The following is a 22,636-nucleotide window of genomic DNA, read 5'->3' as shown; positions in this document are numbered from 1 at the left end:
TAAGACCTTGTAACTATGACAAACAAAAACTGAATATGTGAATATGTATAGTATTGTCTTCATAATTATTAAACTTGTCCGAATTAATTTGATTTTTGTTCCTTTGTATTTGTATATTATAAAATAGGAGAGAAAGAGAGGGGAGGGGGAGAGAGAGAGAGAGAGAGAGAGAGAGAGAGAGAGAGAGAGAGAGAGAGAGAGAGAGAAGGGAAGGGAGGGAGAGTGTTTGTGTGAGAAAAATAGAGAAAAATGGGGGGGGGGGGGGGGGTAAAGGCACACAAGTCTTTACGAACATAATAGCCCTACACGAATATATCATGCAGTGTATAAGTATTGGCTTTGTTTTGCACATTCACTGACGGTATTCCCAGCTCTTAAACTGAATTCGTTACATATTTACACAATCAGCTGTTTATGATTGTTTATAATCGTGCTCTTATTTGTCGCCGAATGATGGATCACAGTGCAAAGTTATATACTATTTATAAACTCAATCTGCTTCGTGCAAACAAACAAGTATACTACACAAGTACTGGTCAAATTGTTGTTTGGCCAAAAGTTAGCATTATGTACAGTGTTACGTTATTTTTGATTAACCTACAAGTCAAAGCATTACTGTGAGGTTTCTAACGAAACGTGTTCAGCCGTTACAAACGTGGATATGTTCGCCAATTTGTCGCATTACCCAACAGCAAGAGCGTGTCAATAAGAGTTACGAAAGGGCGATTATCAGCATGGCTAGCGGCCTGAAAAGGACCTGGTCATGCCAACGATTGTTCTGACGTGGTCACCACGAACCAGTTCTTCGTGGTTTTAGTCCCCTGGGCTCACTTGACTGGACTAAACGCTATTACGTTCTATTGTTCAGGCCCGTAATAAGGCCAGCATTGTCCCACTCTAGTCGACTCCACGTAAAGGGCAGGACACGATTATTAACGAACGCACCACGAGAGTTATATAGTAATTTCTGAATGATTTCTAATTAAAAGACCTGTGGTTTATGATAGGTGTCAACAGGAGTAGGAGAATACCAACTGGACATTCTTCAGTTATTCTTAGAGTATGTTTGGGAAAAGAACCCACCCGTTGCTTGCTAAATGTGATTCATGGTATTTGTTGATGCCCAGGTATTTGTAACATTCTTTCAGCCAAAATTCTTGATTTAATGTAGATTGCTGTGCCTGGTACGCTGAAAAATTTGAATTAAATTTCAAATATGAATTAAAATAAAACAATAAGTATATTGTTGAATTAAACATTCATATACATGCAAGAGTGGACTTTGGGTAAATCTGAAAACAAATTGTTGAAGATGATTTGGGTTTTGATTTTCTGGAATAATATACTGTGATCACACTCATCGGAAGATTGTTAATATCTGGATGTCGCTTTCTGAAGTCAAGGCTGGTGTAGCCAATAGGACAAGTGCACGAATGTCCAGAAAGAAGAGCCATGCGGCCAACAAACATGTGACTATAACAACAACCGAAATCAATGAGGATTTCAGAGATGATTCGTCAGATGGTGAGTGTTTAGAACTTGTTTTGTTTAACAACACGTTTAGAGCACATTGATTTCTTAATCATCGGCTATTGGATGTCAAACATTTGGTAATTTTGACATATATTCTTAGAGAAGAAACCTGCTACCTTTTTTCCATTAGCAGGAAGGGATCTTTTATATGCACCATCCCACAGACATGCTAGCACATACCACGGCCTTTGATATACCAGTCGTGGTGTACTGGTTGGAAATAGAAATAGTCCAAATGGGCCCACTGACGAGGATCGATCCCACATAAGTATTTAGAGTATAGAATTGTGGCAAAAAAGATGTTATATTAATAGAAGTAGAACAGGGTTTTTTTAGTTTTTAAAAAAAATATATAATAAGTATATAGGCCTCATGGTTTAGCGGCCTTGTATTACTTTGTAAAATCAAACACCCTCATGTTTACAAGAGTTAGACAGGGTGAACACTTGTCACCAATACTTTTTACTTCGTATTCAAATAATTTAGATTAAAAATACAACAACAAAATCTATTTGGTAACAGCAACGACAACGAAATGTATATTTTTACATGTAAAAATATACATGTATTATAAAATATTAAAAGTGAGTAATGTGAAGATTTCAATAGATCATCTACTTTTGTAGATTTGTGAACGGTTTTGTTATCTAAATAAATAGTAACATTATTTTATTATATCTTAAACATAGCAGATCATTTAACCAAACATAAAAAAAAATCTAAATCCTCATCGACGGGATGTAGCTCAATCGATAGAGCGCTTGCCTGAGGACCTTGGGTGGAAGGATCGAATTGCCTCTTTAGACCAAGCCAGTGCACCACGACTGGTATATCAAAGGCCGAGTTATGTACAGTTATGTCGGGGGAGGGGTATATAAAAGATCCCTTGCTGCTAGTGAAAAACGCAACGGGTTTCTTCTTAAAGGGACTGTCCTGAGTTTGCAGCCATTATAAGATCTGTACGTCTAACAGAACGCTTTAGGAAACTAAAATTACATATTAAACACATTTTCTCGTTTACATATCAGTCTCTGTATATCCAATGTGTTTGAGGCTTGGCGCTAATGTTTGTAGCAGTCATATTTCCTTTACTTCGTAATGTATATTTTTTTCATACTTACGAATATTATTGGAAGGTAAAATATGATTTGGGCTCCTATAAACATTAGGACCATAAACACCTTGTTTATAGAAACACTTATATTCTAAACAGGAAAATATCGTTAATGTGTAACTTCAGTCATTAAAAAGACGCTGTTAGTCGTAAACATTTTACAATGAGAGCAGACACACGACAGTCCCTTTAAGATTACGTGTCACAATTACCAAATGATTGACATCCAATAACCGACGATTAACGATCTCTAGTGGTGTCATCAAACAAAAGAAACTTTTATCCCAATCCTCATACATCTAAGTAAGCTATTGAAATGAGGTGTAAGTTTCCGTAACCAGAGACCCTGTGCGTGCTGTCCTTGAATTTTTTAATGCGACAGACGCAACCTAGATTGAAAATAAGACACCCGAATTAATAGATAAGCGCTTACGAATGTCTCGTATTAAACGAACCTATATTCAAGGAATTACCGTTTCATGCCGTGTATTCATAATACCGAGTCGAGCGTTCAGAAGATGCATGGAACTATTATGAATACACGTTTGTAATTCAATAATACTCTGTGTGCTATCATTTCTTAACTCAGCCGTAACCGCTTTACGTAACTTGATAGAATTAAAAACAGTATCTGTTTTGTTTATAGTTGATGTATGTTGTATGTGTGAAAATAATACAAGCTAGATGATATAAGATTTCTATTCTTGTATGTTAATTATGACCTAATTTGTGCACTTTGGTACAAGCAAACGTGTTAAAACGACCGCCTTTATTAAAATCACTTGTATTAAGATGTCATATTACCAAACCCCACCCCTAAAAGAACAACAACAACAACAACAACAAAACCCCACAACAAAAACAAACAAAAACATAAGAAAAACAAAGCAAAACGAAACGTAACGAAGCGAAGGCAAGCAAAGCAAAGCAACGCAAAGCAACGCAAAGCAAAGCAGTGCAAAGCAGTGCAAAGCTAAGCTAAGCTAAGCTGAGCTAAGCTAAGCTAAGCTAGGCTAGGCTAGGCTAGGCTAGGCTAGGCTAGGCTAGGCTAGGCTAAGCTAGGCTAAGCTATGTTAGGCTATGTTAGGCTATCGTAAGCTAAGCTATGCTAAGCTATGCTATGCTATGCTATGCTATGCTATGCTATGCTATGCTAAGCTATGCTAAGCTATGCTATGCTATGCTATGCTATGCTATGCTATGCAATGCAAAGCAAAGAAATGCAAAGCAAAAAAAAAAAAATATAGGCACGTGGGGTTTTTTCGAGACCATTAAAAACAAACAAAAACACAACAACTTTGGTGGCATTTAAAACACATTCCACTGTAGTCGGAAATTCTAGGACATTTAAGATCTTGTGGTAGTGGTTGTGGTTGTGGTGGTGGTATGGTTGATTGTGTGCGTGCGTTTGTGTATCTGTGATACATATTTTTGGAGCGTCTCAAACAAATTTATTCTGACATTTTGAGAACGAAATAGCCATTTTTAAAGATACAATTCATCAGCTGTTACTGTTTGTCAGATGGCGATAAGAAGGTACGCGACTCCCCAGTGACCACCCTGCGTAACATGTACAGGCAGATGTGCAACGTGCTGCGCGTGATCCCCAGCACGCGCTTCACGCGCCAGCTAGGATCCACGAAGGTGGTCATCAAGGATTATGGACTACACAGGAAAGAACTGAGAGCCATCATCGCCACTCTCCTGGTAAGATCATCGCTACTCGCCTGGTAAGATCATCGCCACTCTCCTGGTAAGATCATAACAAACAATAAGTGTTTAATATATACGTGGAGATATCCAAAAGCCATCATCGCCACTCTCTTGGTAAGACCATTGCCACTCTCCTGGTAAGATCATAACAAACAATAAGTGTTTAATATATACGTGGAAATATCCAAAAGCCATCATCGCCACTCTCTTGGTAATATCATCGCCACTCTCCTGGTAAGATCATAACAAACAATAAGTGTTTAATATATACGTGGAAATATTCATAAGCCATCATCGCCACTCTCTTGGTAAGATCATTGCCACTTTCCTGGTAAGATCATAACAAACGATAAGTGTTTATTATATACGTGGAAATAACTGAGAGCCATCATCGCCACTCTCTTGGTAAGATTATCGCCACTTTCCTGGTAATATCATCGCCACTCTTCTGGTAAGATCATCGCCACTGTCCTGGTAAGATCATCGCCACTCTCCTGGTAAGATCATCGCCACTCCCCTGGTAAGATCATCCACACTCCCCTAATAATATCATCGCCACTCTCCTGGTAAGATCATAACAAACAATAAGTGTTTATTATACACGTGGAAAGAATTGAGAGCCATCATCGCCACCCCCCTGGTAAGATCATCCACACTCCCCTAATAATATCATCGCCACTCTCCTGGTAATATCATAACAAACAATAAGTGTTTATTATACACGTGGAAAGAATTGAGAGCCATCATCGCCACTCTCCTGGTAAGATCATCGCCACTTTCCTGGTAAGATTATAACAAATAATAAATGTTTATTATATACGTGGAAATATCCAAAAGCCATCATCGCCACTCTCTTGGTAAGATCATCGCCACTTTCCTGGTAAGATCATCGCCACTCTCCTGGTAAGATCATCGCCACTCCCCTGGTAAGATCATCGCCACTCCCCTGGTAAAATCATTGCCACTCTCCTGGTAAGATCATAACAAACAATAACAGTTTTTAAATATTGACAGAATTCGAATGTACTTTACCGATTCCAGTGGCATTAGACAATCCTTGACATTGAGGGCTAACAAGTAGATCCCTATAAATCCCAGGAAGGAACTGAGAGTCGCCATTGCTACTCTCCTGGTAAGGACAGAATTCGAATATACTTTACTGATTTCCATGGCATTAGACAACCATGCCATTAAGGGCCAAAAGTTAGATCCGGCAAAATGAATAAGCGATAAATTCCAGAAAGGAACTGAGAGTCGTCATTGTTAATTTTGGCCCCATTCCACGAAAAACAAAAATGCACTTGAGGTGATCTTAGCTTTAAGATCGCTTCGTGGAACGGGACCCTGGTAAGATCACAAAGAAGCTAAATGTATTCGATGTGGAGGGAGTGGGCGAAAACATATGTATCACTGGATGGTCTCAAACATGAATTCCTCAAGGCGGATAGCTGCGTCTAGCCTCCCTGTATTTGATGTTGGGGGGGGGGGGGGGGAGACATGTTTTTATCTTTGGGTGATCTCAAATATGATTTCCTCAAGTGGGGTAGCTGCCTCTAGCCTCCCTGTTCCTATGGACTTGTTTTAAACACGTTTTCAGAGTACTCCTCGCAGTGTTGGTTGGTGTATCGGACTTGGCGCCAGGCGTTACAAAGGAGTACAGTACAGTTGTAAAGATTCCCATTCCATCTAGAACGAGGATGACTTAATTTCATCTGTAATGTTTAACACAAATCTAATATTTATTATATTTCCTTTTTTCTCTCTCATTTAATTCCATTGTAGAACGATTCGGAGTTTCGAGAATTGGAGTTTATAGGACAACGATTCCAGAGGAAAGAAGCTACCTACATATCTCGTTTAGTGCACGCCAAGCCCATGTTGACTCGTCTGGTCAGTTTATATAACCTAGTATACTTTCAGTTCTGTACCAAACACATATATGTACCAATTTTGTTTTATATTTTACACGGTCATTCTTAAACGTGTTTGTAAGACAACTATTTGCAATGGAAATCGTTCCAAGTTGGAGTTAATTGTTAATATTAATACTGCTACAATAAGCACGTAAGCTAATGTTATGAAGTCGAACGATTTGGCCTCCAGTTTACAACGCATCTCGGTTTCTGGTGATCATGATGTATTTGTTATGAATTCAAAATGATACATGTACCCAAATGAAGAATAATTATAAAGCCATATACATGTATTTCTTACACACCCGTTGGTGATAACATCATGCGTTATTTTTTATAACACATGGTTGTTTACACACGTACGTGTGTTAACAATTTCAAGACATACGACTGGCTGCTCCTAGATGATGAACAGGCCACCACTGCCATACATCCAATGAAAAACAACACGATGGAAATCGATTACAGTGTGACGTATAGTTAACCTGACAATCATGGGTCTGTGACACGTAAGCCAGCTGCAAGTGCAACGGCTGTAAATAACTTTTAGTCGAAAAAGATGTTACAATTTGCTTAAAACCTGTTTTTTTGAGGATATGTAAGAAATAGAATAATACATTCGTATTCGTTAGATACTATTTATCTTACAACTCGTTGTTTAAAAACGTATCAAACTCGCTTTCGCTCGTTAGATACATTTTAAAACAATTCGTGAGATAAATGGTATCTAACGGCCACTATTGCATTAGTCTTTATTTTTACTCTAATTTCTTTGACAATGACTGCATTAATCCATGTTCGATCATTAATTCTAAATATTTAATGGATCGATTCAGTATGCATACAAAGATGTAAAAAGTTTTTAAATTAACATATTCGCGATAATAAAAGTAGTAATTTATATAATGAATATCCATTTCAGGTGATTTCAAACAACCACTTGAGCGGCCCTTGCATGAAGATTCTGTGTGCTGCACTTATAGACGCCTCTGCCGTGAGACATCTCAATCTCTCTGGTATGTACTGTGCGACAGTGCCGTCCTGAAATTTTAATATTAATTCATTAATGGACACGTCGACTCTTAATGGTATATATATATATATATTGCAGGCTGGCCCGTTTTAAAACAGTAAAATTAGAAGACGAGTTTTAAACTTTTAAAATATCAGTATCATAACAAATCACAATGAGCAGATTTTTGTCGACTGCAGTTACTAAATCCTGATTTTACAAAAGAGTTATCCTCAACATGCCAGCGTCATGACAACTAGAAATTGTGCAACAGACTGTTCCTATAGAACGTTATTCCATTGTTGTCTTGCACATCATAGTCTTAAACCAGTCGAGATCTTCTGCAATGCATCTGCATGAAGTCTGTAGTTGTGTCTTACTCTTAACATCAGTCTCTCTATAATGCATTCATGTGGCTTTTGCCATCCAGTATAACGTGTTAGTAAAAGAGTAGCCTACGTGGTTTTCTGTTTCATATTAACCCATTAACTTGCTCTTTTCTGTTGTGGTTTAACGTATCTAGTACAGCGTTTTTCAGATTAATATAAACACATATGCCCCAAGTTCTGCCAGCAAACTACATTGTATTGTCATGTCATGTCATAGGGTTTTACGTGCACATTCAGAACAAGCTGTTGTAGCGCACGCCTGCCGGCTCCTCCGTCCATGACAGGAAAGGTGGCGGGAGGGGAGAAGAGGGACCGCCTGCACTGGCAGGTGCAAGGGAGCACCAGCAGCCCGATCAAATCGGTAGCAGGCGGGTGGGGGTGGTGGTGGTGCTATGGAATTTGAATGGAGCAGTTAAATGCCAAAGAGAAAAGGGTGCGCAATTTTGATTGAGGGAATTTGGCGCAATTTTGAACGGTCGGTCGAAAGGTAAATGGCCGAGCTAATATAGGTTTTGATATTAGTGAATCGAGAGTAGCTCGTTAATTTTAGACCTTTACGATGCTGTGGTGTCTCCCTAGGTTGCCCATAGGGCCCTTATAAAGGGCCTGACGGCTTCTGGTCTAATTGTATTTGATTGGTTCCCGACGTGGCCATTTGGTTTACCGTGAAGCGCATAAACCAGCCTCGCGAACGTTTTTCTGACCAAGTGTCGCACTATCAATATTGTTGTATATATTTTGACATATACTCTTTAAAAAAATAGTAGGGGAACTCTGATAAGAATTTACAATTGCCAAAACTGTAAGGTATATTAGCTGTGGTGAATGGTTATATGATAATAGTGAATTAATTGGGCTACATTACAACCGGTAGTTCAGTATTACAGTAGGTTTTATGACCACCAAAGATCTTGAAGGACGACTGGGGTCAAAAATGAAATTTGAAAGTTGACGGGGTTTTTATAAGTAAATCGCAAATTCAAACAATAAAAATGACTAAAAACAAAACAATAACATCTGTATGATCAACAGACAATCTAATTAAAATTAGCTCCAGTATTACATGTGATCTAACAGCAGCCCATTGGAGTTCATGTCCAGTTGATCTTTCATTAGACCAATCAAAACCTTACTTGTAAAATCATGCCAGTGACTTGAAAAGAATTTGAAAACATTCGGGTTTATGCCGAGGGTATACGAAATGATTCGGGTGAATTACGAAGTGTGACGGAAACTTAATTTCAATATAAAATTGTATATAAAATACGTTTCAAGACGGAAAAAAAACCCCGTGATGATATAGCCTTAAAATCTGTTTATATTAGTATACAATCCAGAGTTTATTACTGCACTTTTCCCCCTGTTTTTTCTATGTTGAAATAGACCAACAAGTTTGCCTATAGTCTCGATCGATATTTTTAGAATTTGTATGCTCCCGAATAACGTTATAAAAGGCGAAGTGTATTTGGTCAATATTTAAATTGTTATTTATAGATGAAATGTCACCTGGACATGGGAGTCCACGCAATGCTGTTAGATCTACTGGCGAGACCAGTAGAGGTAATTTTAATCAGATTGGATCAACAGAATGAAAAAGATTGACAGAAATAATGTTCCACAGTGATTAATGGACCTTCCTGGAAATTGTCAAAATCGATAATAACACCCCACGCACGTGTACGAGGCAACTGCGTGATGCACGTGCAAACTATGGAATGTGTTTCGGTGTGTTGATAAACAGACCTGAACGTTCTTTACTAGGATGTCTGTGGTCAAAACGTATGTTCGGTCTAATAGTTGATATTAACATTAATATTTCAGGTTCCACTACTTTTTTTGAAGAGTATATTTTGACACTGATATTGTACAGAATATATATATATATATATATATATATGCAAAAGTGAATGCTGGTGTGCAACCTTAAACATCTACCATCATAAGGGTGGGGGTATATCTTAGTGGTACAGCGTGTGATAGATCATAGGATCGATCGATCTCATTGGACTCCGCTTTTGTTGTTGTTTATTCCCACGACTGATACTCTTCTTTGTGGGGAAAATGTACATAAAAGATCATTGTAATTTAAGGCTCAAACTGCCAGCTGACAGCAGAAAGTTGGCCAACTCGACGGTTGCGTTGTAATTTCCCCAGCTCCCGACTTACGACGGGTGCGCTGTGATTAACAACTAATGGGTTATACGACGATAATCGAGTTATGACAGAAGAAAGTTGGCCAGCTTTCTGCTGACAGTTGGTAGTCTGAGCCTAGCATAATATCTTGGTAATTGTGTAAAATATAATGAACACAGACGTGTTTGTCTTGTCTGATGAAAATATATTTGTGAACCGGTAAAAAAAAAAAAAAAAAAAAAAAAAAAAAAAAAAAAAAAAAAAAAAAAAAAAAAAGAGAAAAAGAAGAAAAAAGAGAGAAGTAAATAAAGAAGCGATCAGTGACATGTGACGCAGGCTTTATGACTGCGCACAAGACATCAAGTAGTAAAATATGTTCCGTCGACTCTAAGGGCGGTCACGCGCTACCAAATCATGATGCCCTGTCACATTGACTGATGATGTGAAGTGATTGCACCAGCTTCTGAACTGGTGTTTATTACCGATGTCGTCTTGACCATTGTGGTCGTCTGTGTCATGTCAACGAATATGTGCTAGCGGGTCACAGCGTAGCTAGGACTTTTTGTTTGGTGGGGCAACTGAGTAGTTGATAGTCTAAAATGGTTAAGAAGTGAATTTTCTTTTAAGTTTTTATAATGCTTTCCGGATTTAGCTACGGCCCTGGTGTCAGGTGTATTAAAACTGTGGTCCATGGGCGTACATAGGATTTTGAAAAGGGGGGTTCCAAAATAGATTGCAGAGATATTGGGCATATATTTCTATGTTGAGTTTTGAAAAGGGGGGTTCTAAAATAGATTGCAGAGATATTGGGCATATATTTCTATGTTGAGTAAATATAATAATGACAGATATCAATGTCAGACATATTAAATTATAAAAAAGCGATTTCAGGGGATGTTCGGTCGAACCCATCGAACCCCCCCCCCCCCCCCCCCCCCCCCCCATGTACGCCCATGTGGTCTATCAATGAATTACTTAATTTTATATTATTACAGGAAATTTCATATATTACAGGAAATGGTTTGCTTGACCACGACTCGGACAGTGTCATTAAACTGATCGAAGTAAGTATTGTTAAGAAGAACGTTTCTCAATACACGGCCATATCTTCTATCAGTTTCCATGTAAAAGAAAGTATTTCTTCGTTTTAATCAATCGTGAGTGCGTCGTAAAATATAACATTTCCTTCCTTCTTTTTTAATCAACCATGAAGATTATATATATATCAGAGAGAGAGTGAGGGGTAGAGAGAGAGAGAGAGAGAGAGAGAGAGAGAGAGAGAGAGAGAGAGAGAGAGAGAGAGAGAGAGAGAGAGAGAGAGAGAGAGAGAGAGAAAGCGAGCGAGCGAGAGACAGAGACGGATGCAGATACGGACTGTCAAAAACAGAAATTTAATTCACTCATGTGGTCAGTTGGTATTCCCTGTAAGAAACAGTATTTATTGTCAAATATTACATAGGCAAAATATCTTGATAGTAGAACAGAGAAGTGTATCAATCATTTTGTTTAAATGTTTGTCTGAGCCCATAAACACAATTAGCAGTAATTCTATCATCGCGGGCAATCAATATTGATATATCGTGTGTCAGTATCTATCGACAGAGAGCGCTTTTATTTAATAAAAATGTGTACAACTCGCTAACTGGAACTGAAATCACTGTTTTGTCTTTGCTGCAGGAGATGTCGGGTCTGAGGGAATTGATTCTGAACAACAATGAGCTCGGCGCCTGCGGCATTCAACTAGGGAAGGCAATCGGTAAATCACCAACTCTAGCATAGCGGTAACTAGATGAGGCAGCGGAAGCAGCTGTCCACCCCTCCGAAAAAAAATAAGGCTTTTTCACTTTGGAAGGAAATGTTCTATTTAACGACGCACTCAACACATTTTATTTACGATTATATGGCGTCAGACATAATATGGTTAAGGACCACACAGATATTGAGAGGAAACTCGCTGTCGCCACTTCATGGGCTACCCTTTTCGATTAGCAACAAGGAATCTTTTATATGCACCATAACACAGACAGGATAGTACATACCACGGCCTTTGTTACACCAGTTGTGGAGCACTGACTGGAACGAGAAATAGCCCAATGGAGCCACCGACGGGGATCGATCCTAAACCGACCGCACATCTGACTGGAACGAGAAATAGCCCAATGGGGCCACCGACGGGGATCGATCCTAAACCGACCGCACATCAAGCGAGCGTTTTACCACTGAGCTACGTCCCGTCCCCTTTTTCATCTTGGAAGTGCTTTTTATTTGTAGCTGGAGAAAAGCCTGTATTGCTATGTACTAATTGGTTTTGCTGCCCACTCCCTTGATAGTTATTTTAAACCAGATACGACCCTTCTTAGTAACTGCAAAACGAGAACAAAACACGAAACCATAAAATTATCTTTACTGCCAGGAAGCCATTTAATTACACCGGTGGTCTCTGAAGTAATCCTAATGTCAAACGCAACACATACAACTAAACACTATTCTTGGAAAACAAACACGTGTGGAAGTCGTATAAAAGCAGAGTTGAACGAAATACAAGTCACGTTATGACATAAAAATCGAAACAGCTGATTAATTTGGAACAGTAGAGTGCAACTGTAAGATATAGAAAATATTTAGAAAATAATGCTCTTGAGTAGTAAATACGTCAAGCACCATTTTATCTAATGATTATTCAAGGTCAAATAAAACGTAAATTTGGGCTTGAACATTCCAAAAATTATCTATTAACTAGGGTCCAGTAAGGACCTAAATCAGAGATTAGACAATCTGCTTGTTAAGTAACCGTTATCTAGCTTATTAATTAGGATCAAACACAGGTCAGTATCATGGATTGTACATTCATTAAGAACGTTATGACGTGTCAAATTGTATTCTAAATCAGCCATTATTACACGCCTGTTATTAAATGCTTATACAAAGGTAGAGCCGGGACAAGTATTGTTATCTAAAGCCAAATATAAACCATAGCTAACAGTAAGGTTTAGATCAGGGGCCTAATTTACAATGGTCTCTTAGGCTCTGCTAGACAACAAAGCATCCTCTTTGCAAGTCTTTTAGCACTGCACTGCGAGATCGCAAAGTTGCGAGAGTTTAGTGAATTAGGCCCCAGAACAGCAATGTTTTATTTAGATATTTATGGCTGATGAATACATAAAATTATATATGTTTAAAAAGTGTGAATTGACGGGACAGTTCCTCGTTTATTATGTCCTATCTTGGACACATCGCTGGCGCCTACGACGCGAGTGCTTATAAAACAGCTTGCTCCCACGAGCGTAGGAAGGTGCCAAAAGGTTGGGGGTGGGGGGGGGGGGGGGGGGGGGGCGTTTACATTTACACACTTTTATACTATTATAAAGCAAATATAAAGTAAAATATCCTTTTCCTACGCCAGTGGCTCTGATTACAAAATTAAATCTTTACCTTCAACATCATGGGATATCTCAAGAGATAGAAGTAAAACAACGATAAAATAAATCAAGAGGATGAAGAATCACACTTCAATTCAATCTAATCAAAACATTCCTCTGTGTTGCCCCTTTGGCACCGATGAATGTATTGCTTTCCCCATATCATGAGAGGAGATTGTAAATATTTTATTATTTATATACGCAGGCGAGAACGACACTATCAAATTGCTTGACCTGAGCTGGAATCATATCAGAGGACAGGGAGCTGTTGGGATTGCCAGAGGTCTTATGGTGAGTAGGCAACAGGTGATAGAACTGGTCTCAACCTCAAAACCGTTTGCAATAATCAAAACGGTATTTTTTACACAAGTTAGTCTGATGGGGCAATTTGGCAAAACCGTGATTTTTTTTCATGAATCACTATCGGGTGCCTAGTTTGTAAGACTAATTTAATAAATAAGAACTTGAAAAGAACAGGTTAGTGATGTGTGTGCGTGTACGTTCATGAATCATTGTCAGCATCGTGGAGGAAAGGAAGGAAATGGTTTATTTAACGACGCACTCAACACATTTTATTTACGGTTATATGACGTCGGACATATGGTTAAGGACCATACAGATATTGAGGGAGGAAACCCGCTGTCGCCACTTCATAGGCTACTCTTTTCGATTAGCAGCAAGGGATCTTTTATATGCACCATCCCATAGATAGGATAGCACATACCACGGCCTTTGATGTACCAGTCGTGGTGCACTGTCTGGAGCGAGAAATAGCCCAATGAGCCCACTGACGGGAATCGTGGTAACGGGTGTTCACAATTTTTTTTTAGCATATCCTATCCCTTGAGCAAGTTCACCTCTGGTTTTCACTTACCTTAGAATATAGATTATGATTGAAAAACAAAATCCAACTCATCACAAGTAGAAGTTATAAGCACCAAAATTGTGTGTACATCAGCACCTATTGTTTATATACTTTGAGATTCGGGTTATGAATGGTAAAACCATAGGAGCAACTAGAAAAACAGGATTAGGTATTATTACGACTTTTTGTTGGTTTGTTTGATTGATTGTTTTAAAACAGAAACCATTTTATTTGTAAAGGATAATATAACTTTACTGAAATATAGGGTGGTAAAGCGCTCACCTGATGCGCGGTCGGTCTAGGATCGATCCCCGTCGGTGGGCCAATTAAGCTATTTCTCGTCCTAGCCAGTGCACCACGAATGGTGTATCAAATACCGTGGCATCTGCTATCCCTTCTGTGGAATAGTGTATATAAAGTTCCCTTGCTACATTACTAAATATTTGACATCCAATAGCCGATGATTAATAAATCAATGTGCTCTAGTGGTGTCGTTCAACAAAACAAACTTTTTTAATGGAAATACATACGTTAAACGCACCGTAGCATGTATATACGTTCATTACTACAGGAGAATACAAGTTTGAAAAACTTAAACCTTGCGTGGAACGGGTTCGGCTTTGAAGGGTGCGTGGCTCTGTCACAGGCTTTACAACACAACACCAACCTACAGATACTCGACCTGAGCAACAACCGAATACACCCACCAGCCATCTGGCAACTCATCGAGGGCGTCGTCCAGAACAAGACGTTGACTACACTGAAGGTAAGAACAGATGATGTTGTCATGGTCAGTTAGATATAGAGAATACCGAAGATTTAAACATGTATTATGGCATACATGTTATTGTGATACCTTATACATCAACAATTAGTTTTGAGGGGCTCTTTCCATCCTGCAGATTAATTGTTCAAGAGCTAAATAGCAATAATTGGCCAGAGATATTGCTATTTCATATTCACAAGTCATTAAAACTAAATAATATATAAAATTAAAGATTCCTTGAACAGAGACGGCTAGTTTCGTTAGTACAAAAAGTGCCACAAATACCATACCCTCTAGATTTCATACAGAATTTAACCAGACCTTATTGTTGAATTTACAGGCAACCTTTAAAGTTTGATGGTTTATAAACACGAACATTAAGCGAAGCAATGGTTCTTCGTCTGATGACATTTAGTTTAAAATTACTGACGTTAATATTTACAAATTTATGCTCAAATGATTAAATCCTTAGCATTAACAAGATTACATTACATATTGTGCATTTACTTTTTTTCCAGCTAGCTCTGAACCCGATTCCAGCTAATGTAATTTCAGTTGTGCTCGATAGGATATTCAAGAATAAACACTGTGGACTTAAAGAACTCGACTTGCAGGTATTATAATGAGTAGTCAATGCATCACCTCAAAATGCCTGGGAGTTGTGTTCTGTAATTTTACCTAGTCTGTTTGAAGTATCAACAAAATATCGTCGATGGTGAAGATCGATCTGATTAAAATCAGCTCCACTGGTTTAGAAGATATTACAGACAGCCATCAAGGGAAAGCATTCCTTATAGCGCTAGTTCTTACCATATTAATATAGAGAACATATAGAATTGAAGGATTGGAAATGACTGCATCAATCTGTATGCCAACTACAACGATGTCCAGTTAGCCTAGACTATATAGGTCCGTAGGAACATCCGGAGGAAGAGAGAGAGAGAGAGAGAGAGAGAGAGAGAGAGAGAGAGAGAGAGAGAGAGAGAGAGAGAGAGAGAGAGAGACTGACTCTCTAATGGAGGGGGTTTACAGCCTCAAGTAAGGAATCACAAGCCATGCTTTATTTTTATTTATATAAAAGTACGATAAAAAAACACGTACTTTTTTTTTGTCCTCTTTGGGCGCACACCCAACGACCGGTTACGAAGGGTCTGCTAAAGCTTAATTTGGTATGGCGGTTTCATAACGAGAATGGCTACTAAGTTTTTGATCCATACTGGAACAAGAATTAATCCATTTGGGAACAATTTACAGAAGGCGACAAGTAAATTATTTTTACTTACATTAATTTAATTACAAATTGTATAATGAAGCACATTTAATAATGAAGTCTCTTTATAATTAAGCATTGTTATCTTACTAGGGTATTGTTGTGGATATGAACTTTCTAGAAACGTTGGCTATGCTGGAGAAGGAGCGTCTGTTTCTGGTCCGCTACGAGACGATTCTAAGAAAGGGCGATAAGAGTCTGGTGGATGTCACGTGTAAGAACGTGTACAACGTGGACCCGATCAAGATCCTCTTCTTCATGAAGCACCACCTCCGCTCTATTGATCTGTTACTCAGATATGATACAGACTCCAACGGCGTCCTCTCAAGGGAAGAGCTTAAGAACGCATTTGAGGTGAGTTTAGACGTAAAACTAAGCATGTAGCAAATATTAATGAAGTTAAACAAAAGGCTCAGCTCCCTAGACCTCTTTATCAGATATGATGCATACTTTGGTGGGGTTCAATCCCAGGAAGAGCTTAAAAAAACATTTGAGGGGAGTTCATGCGTTTAGCTAAACATCATCTTTCCTCCATAAATCGTTCTCTTGGATATGATGCTAACTAATTGTTACAGTGTTGTCTCCAGGGAACAGTTTAAGAACACATTCCACTTGAGTTATACATAAAACACATGCTAAGCTAAGTGTCACCACCACTCTTCAAATCTATTAATTAGATATGATACGGACTCTAATGGTGTTCTCTTCACAGAATGCATTCGAAGTGGGTTTAAATTAACACAAAACATGGAATTCACTTTTAAGTTAAACAAAAGGTTTTGCTCCCAAGCTCACTTACTCAAATAAGACTGATGGGGTTTTCACAATGGAAGAGCTCAACAATACATTCGAGGTGGTGTTTAACACTGAATACATACGACGTTAAGCGTAAGCTCCTCCACAGATCTCCTACTCAGATATAATACAGGCTCTACAGTGTTCTCTCCCAGGACTAACTCAAGAACACATTCGATGTTTTTCTTGATGAACTAATGTAGGTTTAGATGTGAAACTCTGCCCAAGGCGAGATGGGTTCCTGAATCAATCTTGGTAGATCCAGTGCATTTTTTAACTCGTCCGTCAGAATGTTTACTTGCATTTGGCGAGCAGGCGAGTACTTTCTGCAACCCTGCCATTAGATAGTTTCTAGTTTTTACTAATGCTCCACGATTATTACAAAGGTTTTATTGCTTGGTTCTATGTCCCAATTTTTTTTTTAAAAATTCAAGAATGGCACTAACCCTTAATGTTCAGTGCTAGTCTGTTGTTAAATGATACATCATACACCCTGGTAAAGTGCTAAAAAACACATGCACCTGTTCACTAGAAAAAAATATATACACATGTATATACCAGGGGTGGGGAAAAGCCCTTTTCTCCCGGTCTGGGACCGATTCTCGATCTCTGAGACCGAAATTATTTTTTTAAAACGTGTGTTTGCCGGTCCCACTTTTGTCATTCTTGTTGGTCCGAAGCACCTGTCCATTTCTATTATTGGAACAAATTCTTATCCGTCAAGTGGACCGGCCTTCCCAGACATCGGTATCTCATGCAGGATTTAAAAGAATAAATAAATAGTAGTCAATATGGCTAGTGGCAAGACGTCTGTGATTTTGAAGTCTGCCTAAGTATATATCGTCAGTCCTACAGTAGTGTCAATCCACAGCCACTAGGCTAGACATTAATTTTGTCAAAGTTGCTGAGCCGGTCAAGAGATTAAACAGACGTTAACAATAACACCATTCTTGGTGAGAGAGCCATCAACGTATTACACTCCAATTAAAACAAAGGACCCAGAGTTTGCAACTGGTTACAATCAACACCTATGTACGGAGCTTTGTCGGGTCGAGTGTCCCAGTCCGAAGCAAGAGACTTTTGTGCAATACAAACTGCTTGAAATAGCATAAAATATACTGAAATAATCTATAAATGTATTTATTGTTGACTGTTCAATGTAGTCTATGTTCAATGTAGTCTATCCAATAATTATAAATGATTTTAAAATTAACAAAAGGTTTCCACTTTTTTGTTAACAAGTGGGAGTAAGCAGAACAGCTACATGTACTGGTTATCGCAAGAGCCAATAGAGGTCAAATTTCGTCCAATCAGTGATGACGTTATTAATCTCTTTGTCTAAACATGTGCTAGCTCAGGCTGTCAAACGCTTCAACGGTGCGATCTTTTATTAATTTTCAGGACAGTGCTGAATACTCGTACTTTTTATACGTATATGGGATTTAAATTCATAACTTTTATTCCTTTTTTATAATATTTATTCCATTATGTAAAATATATACAATTTGTGGGTGGTTTTTTTTTTTTTTTTCACTGATGTTATGTTTTTTTTATTCCTTTCTTTTTTCCTCCTCTCCCCCCTCCGTTAATGATGACATCAAGCGGGACCAATTGACAATTTTATTTTCCCCCACCCCTGGTATATACCACATGATTCATATCATTCCATAGTAAAAGAGAACTGTATGATCAATCTGCAGGCAGAGGGCTACCCGATCAGCGACTCAGCACTGGACACAGTCATTAACTACCTCGATGTAAACAATGATGGACAAATAGACCTAATGTAAGTATTTTAACTTCTTGTATCTCATTCAGCAACTTAACAAGTAACTCCTGTACAAGCATCGGAAAATGCCAGAAACTGAGTGGCCATGAAGGCTCAGTTATATAATCTTTGGAGATGGGTGGGACTGTGCCCCTTGGGCCAGGTGCAGATCTGTGGGGTGGGTCGAGGGGGTCCTACTCACAATGAAAGAAACAAAAATCCCCCCTTTTTAAAATAGATTCTCAGTAATATACAACTTCTATTGAAATAGTTGGATATAGCTCCCCTCCCCCACCTGCAAAAAAATACTAGATCTGCTGGTTTCTTGCTTTTGATGGCTTTGTACAAACATTGAAAAATGTTTTAGTGTTAACAAATGAATCATGGTCAAAGCACGTCAAGACTATCAGTATTTAACTGACACAACAAATTAAATTTTTACCAAACCTCAGAATGTAATGAAATAATGTTCCATGGTTTTTTTAAAGCACCTAAGAAAATAAATTATGAATAATTATAAAAACTACCATGATGTCAGGTGGTCAGTCAAGTTCCAATTAAAGTTACAATACAATATTTAACATATTCTGAGTCTAGAATTAATGACCCCTTACAAAACTGTATTGCAGTGAGTTGATCGAAGGTGAGAGGAAGATGAAAAGAAAGCAACTAAAGAAGAAACAAGACCAAGATTATCTCCTGAAGCTGGGAGATCTGTCAAAGAAAACCAAAATGGATGAATTTTCACAGACATTCAAGAAACCCCAGAAAACACTTCCCACTCAGAAGAAAAAGTAAACATACAAGTTCTGTCATGTACGACATATTCTCCAACAAAATAACATCTGTGACAGAAACATGCTTAAAGGCAGCATGATAACAGTTTACTCTGAAGTCTCTACTAAAAAAACCTCTATGAATTATTCTCAAACCCAGTGCATATATACTCCTGGCCACACAAATATTTGTATTTGAATGTCGGGCAACAATCTGGGATACAGAAGACAACTGAAAATGTTTGTCGTTAAACGGAGACCTGTTTCATAACAATTCACAGAATAGTAGATGTGATAAGGAAAACGGTATACAACACCGTCTCTAATAGGGCCAAATTTACAAAAGGTGCTCATCAGGGGCCTAATTCACAAAGCTCTCTTAGGCTGTGCTAGACAACAAAGCATCCTCTTTGCAAGTCTTTTAGCATTGCATTGCGAGAGTTTAGTGAATTAGGCCCCAGGTGTTCAAATGTTTATCTTAAATGCATGAGAGTCTGGAACATGGAAAAAAATAAGACTTGTATGCTTGTGGTTAAACACCTGTGATTATCATAAACTGTTAAATATATAGCTAAGGGAAGTTACATGCCACTACCTTGTGTTAAATTGGCCAAAACTGGGTGGACGGGATCCTAAAGTTGTTCTTTTATGGATGTGTGATTGATCAGCAGGATGAAGCATACATTAGGGCCTTTCTCTACATATTTTAATAACAATATAATATGCATGCAGTTGTATATAGTTGTAATGTGGAGGTTCGCCCCCCAAAACACAATATATTGTTTATGAGACTGAAATCACTGTGAGATCCAAATACTATACCAGGACACTTTTTGCACAGAAGCATCAATAATGTGCTTGTAAATGAATTTTACCACTTTTATTTTATATTTTGTGTTTAGCATATGTACTTCAACAAATGTGATATGGACACCTGTAACACAATCTGAGTGTATTATAAGAATTATACACGATAGTTAAATCATAAAACTGGAAGGACATTTTGAGACAATGTAGTTCCTTTGTAATGTGATGCAAGATGTACTGTAAATATGTAAATAAAGAAATAAAACTATATGACAATATGATAAATAGTTTGTATTCAATTACTTCTATGACCAAACAGTACACTATATACATTGTACTCATTTTATTTTAATTGCTGTACCAACAGAGCCAACAAAATAACCCATAGTAGGACCTCAAGCTGGTTCTTCATTCATAATGTCCTGTTCTTTCAACATCTTTAGCCAAAATATAATTTGGTATACCTGTTTTAAGACTTCGCCATATACCTTCCAGATCACCGAGAATAGAACAAGATAACATGATCACACACCCAAATCACTTAAGAGGGCTATTGCTGATACTCCCATTTATATTCAAATTAAGTACACAGAAAAGTAGTAAGAGTAGAAGACATAGCCCCTTGTCAAAATAGTCTATTTATTAAGATTTGGTCAAAAATTAAGAACCAGCAAGCAGTAACACAGCTTGGTGAAAATGAAGAAAAGTTCTCTTAAGTAGCCCAACTGCTTGATTTTGATGGAGTCTTAGTACAGGAATGCTGAAATGGACACGGCTGCATAAAGCAAGGTATATGCCTAAAACTCTCAAGGCTATAAGAATGTGACTTTAATTTGAATGACCATAAAGCCACTCTCTTTGCATAATCAAGAATACTACAACACAAATATGAATGACAACAACAATAAAAAAAACCCATCTTCTTCCATTTTCTTTAACTACATGTGATGATTAAAACATATACACTCAACAAGAAAGACTAAGTATCATAAACAAAGGAACAAATATTTTGATATTGATAAGTAATTTAATGAAAACTTTAAAACCGACTATGACCTAACTGTCATGTGCGGCTAATTTGGGCGACACTGGGAACAGGACTGTCCTGGGATCTCCATCCACACTGAGAGGTGAAAACGCCAGTCTTTTTGACCTGAACGAGGAGCTACCTGTAACCAGAGGACTCAGACACGAAGTGTTCTTCGAGAGTCTTGCTTCAGAGCGCAGTCGTGATGGACTTGGCCAGCTGCAATAAATAAACACAGAAAACTTAAGAACATTTTATATTTGATCTCAGATGTAATTTTGCCCGAATTTTAACAGATACATCCACATTCGATACAAAAGATTAACTTTTTTCATCAGCAGTATTATATATACATGATTAGCTTTATCCTAATGTTTTCGTGTTACTTAAGCCCTTGTATTAAAACAATACACGTGTACCTCAAATTGATAATGCATGACAAGCGTGCACTAAAACAGCTTGTTCTGAATGTGCACGCTAATCCCTATACCATAACCATACCATCAGAACTGATGTGAATGGGAATTGTAACATTTGAAAAATGTGTCTTAACCTACTGGTTACCAGACCTGTAATTTATAACCTGTACATGAATTACTAGTACCACGCTCTATGCTTATTTCGATGTCTGCATTTATAAACTAGGTCACACAAACGGTAAAACACAAACCACCAGTATTAATATTTTTAAAAATCTTTTATTTTTGTTTTGTGTCTTCTATTGATTTCAGTCTTTAATCTTGTTCATCTCTACCTCCTCTACCTCTCATCAACATTCTGCCTACAAACCTTTGTTTCGTATCTGCTGACAGCATCATCATGCGTTCCATCCACCGATGTGTCAATGGAAATTTGCTGGCGTCTATAGGTGTATCTTTGATAGCTCGATACACATCCAAGTCAGTCTTTGAGTGCCTCAGCCTGAAATTGCCAAAATACACATAAATTTGTGCGCTTGGTAAAGAATATTTTTATTCAGTTATGTTACAAATATACACTACCATAATACAGACTACTAAGAATATCCCATAGTAGGCTAGTGTTTTTCCTAGACATTTGGCAAGGCATGGTAGACTGAATACTTTGGGGTCATTTTCTCCATTTTCAGGGCACTTTTTTTGGATTAAAGACAAAAAAATAATTGAATTAAAAAATAAATGTAATTATCATGTGCTTGCTTTAATAAAAGAATGGCAAAATATACTGATGGAAAAAAATAAAGGATCACACAGATAGCAACAAGAAATAATGACTGCATCAAAAATCATTTCATATTATCAGAAGTTGACTGGAAACATATAGGCAGCACATTCAAAACAGCTATCATTCAATCCCA

The 22,636-nt window shown here is 37.9% G+C and overlaps 2 protein-coding genes across 2 annotated transcripts in view; one reads left to right on the top strand and one right to left on the bottom strand.

The window, feature by feature from the left end:
* The first annotated feature begins 699 nt into the window (after nucleotides 1–699).
* On the top strand, nucleotides 700–21,226 carry LOC121374882 (leucine-rich repeat-containing protein 74B-like). Its single transcript, XM_041502002.1, has 12 exons — nucleotides 700–1,524; nucleotides 4,170–4,354; nucleotides 6,143–6,250; nucleotides 7,196–7,289; nucleotides 10,822–10,871; nucleotides 11,485–11,563; nucleotides 13,432–13,517; nucleotides 14,663–14,857; nucleotides 15,376–15,471; nucleotides 16,221–16,481; nucleotides 18,623–18,708; nucleotides 19,320–21,226. Exons 1-12 carry the CDS (start codon nucleotides 1,383–1,385, stop codon nucleotides 19,486–19,488), a joined length of 1,551 nt encoding a protein of 516 aa, XP_041357936.1. The 5' UTR covers nucleotides 700–1,382; the 3' UTR covers nucleotides 19,489–21,226.
* Nucleotides 21,227–21,280: 54 nt separating this feature from the next.
* The window catches only part of LOC121374881 (ankyrin repeat and LEM domain-containing protein 2-like), a 47,155-nt gene continuing 45,799 nt past the window's right edge, over nucleotides 21,281–22,636 (bottom strand). The window contains exons 10-11 of the mRNA XM_041502001.1: nucleotides 22,090–22,221; nucleotides 21,281–21,519 (exon numbers count right to left, since the gene is read on the bottom strand). Coding sequence (XP_041357935.1) covers nucleotides 21,330–21,519; nucleotides 22,090–22,221 — 322 coding nt within the window. The 3' untranslated portion in view covers nucleotides 21,281–21,329. The remainder of the gene's footprint in view (nucleotides 21,520–22,089; nucleotides 22,222–22,636) is intronic.

This window comes from Gigantopelta aegis, chromosome 6 (assembly GCF_016097555.1).
Source record: "Gigantopelta aegis isolate Gae_Host chromosome 6, Gae_host_genome, whole genome shotgun sequence".
In the NCBI taxonomy this organism is placed as follows: domain Eukaryota; kingdom Metazoa; phylum Mollusca; class Gastropoda; order Neomphalida; family Peltospiridae; genus Gigantopelta; species Gigantopelta aegis.
The sequence above is the reverse complement of the archived record's forward strand: the minus strand, read 5'-3'. Positions and strand labels throughout refer to the sequence as shown.